This window comes from Camelina sativa, chromosome 19 (assembly GCF_000633955.1).
Source record: "Camelina sativa cultivar DH55 chromosome 19, Cs, whole genome shotgun sequence".
NCBI classification, from domain to species: Eukaryota; Viridiplantae; Streptophyta; class Magnoliopsida; order Brassicales; family Brassicaceae; genus Camelina; species Camelina sativa.
Window position 1 is genome coordinate 22,404,302 of NC_025703.1, and position 5,664 is coordinate 22,409,965.

Below are 5,664 nucleotides of genomic sequence, written 5' to 3' on the forward strand. Positions count from 1 at the left end.
TATTAGAATAGATCTTATAAAGTAGATGTTATTTTCATAAGTTGCTCTATATAATAAAACGAAAGTACACAATCTTTTTTGTAAAATATATAATTTTTATAAGTTGGTTACAAAATAGGTTATAGATTAAATATATGTTGGTTACAAAAAAAAGGTTATAGATTAATTGGTCAATCTGTGGGCTATATGAATACACTTAAGAATATTCCAAAGAATCCTCTTAAAAAGAATATTCCAATGATTTATATAATTTCTAAAATAAAATATTTAGTATTCCATGTATTGTTACAAAATATATACTGTTAGTCATAAAAATATACTTTAAGACGTAAAAAGAAATAAAATATTGGCAATTTATCACACTTAATCGTGATTTTCGATATCTTATTGTGCAGTTGAAAATAAAATCTTACCTAAGCACATGGCATATTAAAAACTTTCACCAAACATGTTCAAATTTCAAAAATTAAAATAAAAACAAACAACAATCATAACCATTTCTCATACATAAATTACAAAATTAACAGTATAAAACTTACAAAATAGGTGTTTTTTCAAGCCATTATATTTAGCATATGATATTATTGCATAATGTTTTATCCAAAAAACTTTTAAAAACAATCACATAAAAGGAATTTTAACCGGTACTCTAGCACAGATCCTAATCTAGTATTACTAATAAAAAAATATTATGAAGAAGTGATCTTAAATCCTAAATGAGAATACCAAACAAAATATTATAATAAGTAAATGCAAGTTTCTGATACGAAAATTTTAAAATTACAAAAACTATCATCTTGAGTGAAAATTTATCAACCAATAATTATAATAAAAATACACAACTTCTAAAAATAAAAGATTAATTGTTGAATCTTTAAAACACATATTTTAAGAAGAGTTAAGATAAATAAACACAGCTGTAAGTTATATTATTAAATCTGATTAAATATAACTATTGGAGCGAAAGTTGTGAATAAGATACGGTGAAAAAACACAATTTCTACAATGAAGGGAATCTCATTCTCACCTATACTCTTCTACTAAATTTTTGTGTGTGATTAACGTACATTTGGTCTTAAACAAGTACAGGCACACAAACTCACTAACATTGCATTTATTAATGGTTATTGAATCATAGAAATACAACAAATCAGATTCTTTGGTTCTCAAGAATCATAAGTAGGAGAATCATCAATGGGATGCCAGAATCTATTATAAAACCACATTCTGTCACCCTCCACGGCGTAACCATCTTGGTTCCTATGCCATCCATAGCGTGCGTGTGTCCTGTTCTTTATCGAGAATATCGCGTGCCCGAAGCTGGCTTCTCTGAAGGCAGAGTACTTAGGCTGAGGCTCAGTCATTCTACAAAAAAACACCATTCAAACTCATCTTTAGAATCTACTAGAAACTTGTGTCCACTGGGCAGATATGTTTAACAGTTAGCTTCTTACTTAGTGGCTAATCCTTCGATATTTCCTCCATCACCAATGGTGATATAGACCGGAGCTGATTGATCTTTGACCGGAGTGCAAATGCCGTTAACCACATTGTAAGCTATGTTTGAAACACGTTCCTGGTTTCACAATAGCTCACATATCTCAGCATCTATAGTTTAAAGAGACATAATGATCCAAAGTTATTGATCTTACTGATCTTTCGTAGGCGTGGACATGACCTGCAAAAACAACATCTACTTTGTACTTGATAAACCATGCCTCATACATCACTCTCATGGTTTCACCTTCCATGTAATGGTAGTCGTAGCTGTTGTACCACGGTGAATGCATCAGAACGATCAACCACGGAGTTTCTGACCTGTTAACCTTTGGGAACTCCTCTTCGAGCCATTGGTATTGCGGCGTGTATTTTCCTGTCCAAGAAAGGTAAGAATTTTTCAGATCCTCTTACTCTTGGTTTAATGATATCACACGAAAAAAGCTCAAAGACTTTTAAGACGCCTTGCCATATGCTGAATATGAAGCTAGCACGATTATGTAAGCCGGTCCTCTCTTAATCGAGTACCAGAATGGTTCTGTGCTGCCTGATGATCTGTAAGGAGTACGGTACCTATGCTTGAATGGCTTAAACGGTCTGTTTTCCCCCTGCACATTGCATAACAACAATCCATCTCAATCTCAGTCTGGTCCATGTAATGCCTGGTCTGACTAAATGATCTTATAGCATTTTTTTAAGCCTAAAGCAAAAAGAAAGAAGAAGCCTTACAATTTCAGGGGCAAAATCGAGTTCATGGTTTCCAGTGGTCCAAATCCAAGGTTGATACGCTGTGCTTCTTTCAGCAAATCTTCCCCAACTGTCCCATCTCCTGTTGTCATGATATGGATAATTATCAGCGTATGAGATATCCCCAACAAACAAAACCGCTTGCCCTTTTGTTGGGTTATTCTCATAATGTGTTAAGGTTATGTTTGAGTCAAAACTTTGCCCAAGATCCCCTGCAAAAAAACAAATAGCAACACAAGATCAAGTCCATGCCAGAGGATAATCAATTGCGTTTTTTTGTTAAAAACCATGATGACACAATGTTTCAGGACTGTACCAATAAGACCAAATGTGTAGGGAACATCAGGACCAATCTCAGGAGGAGTGAAGAACCAGAACATACGCTCCGTTTCTCCCACACCTACTACGTAATAGTACTTGGTGTCATACTGCAAAACAGAGGACCACAACATCAGATAACAACAACAAACAATAGCAAATGTTATGACAATAATGATGATGATGATGATGATGGACCTCTAAGTTTCTGATGGGGCAATGATGGATATAACCAGAAGTATAATTGTAATACTTGTAAGTATTGGTTTTGCCATAGGCTTTGTGCTTTTTGGAGCTATTCTCTTTCCAGTAAACGACTTTGTTAGATCCTTTAGCTTCTTGTGTCACCCAAGACACTATCACTGCCTTCCCTTCTACATCTCCTTGTGTTATATGCACCTTTTTACCCCCAAAAAAAAAAAACCATTTAGATCACAAATAAGAAACAAAACAATAAGAAGTACATATCTTTTATAAAACTTCCAATAAGCAAAGCTTGAATCAATCCGAATTGTCCAAATAATAGCTTTTTGCTCATAGAACAAAAGAAAAAAGTGAAACCTAATATTAAACTTGATAAAAACACCACCAACCACCACTTCTAGAGGTGGTAACTAACAAAAAAGCTTCAAAATTTAATAATTATAAACAGAACCCACAACAAAACTGAGTAAGATTGATGATTTTAGGGAAACCTAATATTATATTGAAAAGATAACTCAAAACCCACCAAAAAAAGCTACAAACTTTAAATCATTATAAGCAGAGAACCCACAACAAAACAAATCCTGTTTTTAGAAATATATATATATATATATATATATATATATATATGAAATAGAAAGGAAATGGTGGAAACCTGTTGAGGAGCATTGTATCCACAAGGAACACGAAAAACATCGCTATCAAGAGGCATATCAATAGTTTTCTCCAGTTTTCTGACAAAACTACTGGTGATGCCTCCATTACAAAGCAACACTAAACTGTTGAGGACAAAACACAGAACAAGAACATAGGAAAACAAATCTAATTTTCCGACACGATCCATTTTTTTCTCAGATTTTTTTCTCCTATAAAGAAGGGGAAAATGAAACCTTATAAAAGGAAGAGACAGGGGAAATGTATGAAGGGGGATTGAGAAGAAGGAACGGAATATTCGTTAGTGGAGCCGTGTCGCCAACACTGTTTCGATGGGAAAAAAGGTATTATTCTATGAACATATCCTTAACTTTGTGTATTGTTTTGACCCAAGAAACAAAAAAAAGTGTATCTTTATCAAACGAAACGATTCAAACGAACGATCGTTTGGAAGATTTTATATTTAATGATATAAATCGTCTGGTTCGTGACACACGAATCTATACTTCCTCTTTTGTTGTCTTGTGTTTTATTTATTTTTTATTACGTATTTTTATTTTTAGTTAACTTTCTTTTTCTTTTTTGACGTCAACTTCTTGATTTTGGCATTTTGTTTCAAGAATTTAAAAATATCATGCCGTTTAGAAGGAAAAAAAAGCAGTGTGGCGTAAAAGTCTGACTAAAATCACTGGTTGCACATTCAGTTTTGAACCAACGCTCTCTCTTATTAAGTCTACGCAAGTGTTATTTTCATTTTCTGCTTTTGTGGAGGGACAAGAAAATTAAATTCGAGTACTACTAGCCCACCAAGTTCCATTGAATCTAGTCTCTTACTACAATTTTGTTTTGTGTAAATTTGTTGTAATGTACACCTATATTGGAATGTATAAGTGAATGACCAATAAGATTTTTTTCTACTATTTGTCAATCATATATTACTATATTACTAGGTTTTCACCCACGGAAATTTGGAGTGCGTCGACGACGAATATAAAATTTAAAATTTAATTACATTAAATTTGTTATTAGATAGAATATAAAATTTTAAAATACTTAGTTTTTGTTTTCTATAATTAAACAGAGAGTATATGCCTATATGATACGTTAGTGTATATTTTTATGGTGTATACATTTTTTTTTTGGAATATTGAGAATGTGTTATAGCATGTGTAATATTTTGTAGTTCATATACTAAATAATTTATACCTTTTCACTCACAAGTATATAATTTATTTTATAAGGAAATAAAATCTGTATACATTTACAATTATGTTTTTTTTGTCAACAAAAGATTAGCTTAAACGAGCAAATTGGGTGGGAAATTGTGTACAACCAAAACATGATGCGGATAAACACGTGCTTTGCGTGCCAAAGAATCCGTACTTACATTTGCACTTCTAGAGATAAAAGATAAAGAGAAGGATGAAAATTCTTCCTTGTCAATCTTGATGTCATCAAGATACGCCGAGAAACCTGGCCAGTCCGCAGTTATGTTTGTTATCTTTTAAAACAATTAGTTTTTATAAAAAAAATCAAATATAAGTTGAGTTAATTTGTTTATTAAATTAATTATTTAATGTTAATGGTATGTTTATAAATAAGTGTCAGCTTGAAGATTTATTTTATAAATGTCTCAAAATATGTATATATAAGATATGGGTTTTGGATGTATTATTGTTTTTTCATTAGGTTTCATTAGGTCACTGATCTGAATTAGAAATAATAGTTATTTTTTTCTTTCGATAAATAAATATGAGTATTTTTCTTAGTACATCCATATCAATCTTTTTATAAGCATCAAAATAAACCAGTCGCAATATATCTTTAAAATAATAATAATTAATGATATGCTTAAAGAAAAGAAGATATGCTTCAATAGGCTTAGGTCGTCGTCAACCAAGGCATATGCTTATTGCTGGACAAATGATAAAGGATTTATTCCATTCCCACATCGATTGTTCAGTATGATTGATCCACGTAATGTGACATTTATATAGTAGTGTGTAACGATGTATACATATATATAAATGTCACATATGTGGATGATGATGATCGCGTTAAACACCAATTTCGGAAAATCATTAGTTATATATTATAACGTTTTAAATTGCTCCAAAATCAAAAGTTTGTTTCACAAGTGTTTATGGTAGCAAACAGTGGGGGTAAATTCAATCATTTTACAAATTTAGCTTTATTATTTTTTTTTTTCTATCAAAAATATCATGTCAAATAAACCAACAATAT

The 5,664-nt window shown here is 31.6% G+C and overlaps 1 protein-coding gene across 1 annotated transcript; it reads right to left on the reverse strand.

Annotated features, from left to right (window-relative positions):
• LOC104766942 (purple acid phosphatase 10) lies at positions 1,007-3,880 on the reverse strand. Its single transcript, XM_010490914.2, has 8 exons — positions 3,422-3,880; positions 2,761-2,961; positions 2,561-2,672; positions 2,227-2,456; positions 1,967-2,105; positions 1,653-1,873; positions 1,455-1,576; positions 1,007-1,365 (listed from the first exon to the last, which is right to left on the reverse strand). The coding sequence occupies exons 1-8, from the start codon at positions 3,608-3,610 to the stop codon at positions 1,167-1,169; spliced, it is 1,413 nt and encodes a 470-aa protein (XP_010489216.1). The 5' UTR covers positions 3,611-3,880; the 3' UTR covers positions 1,007-1,166.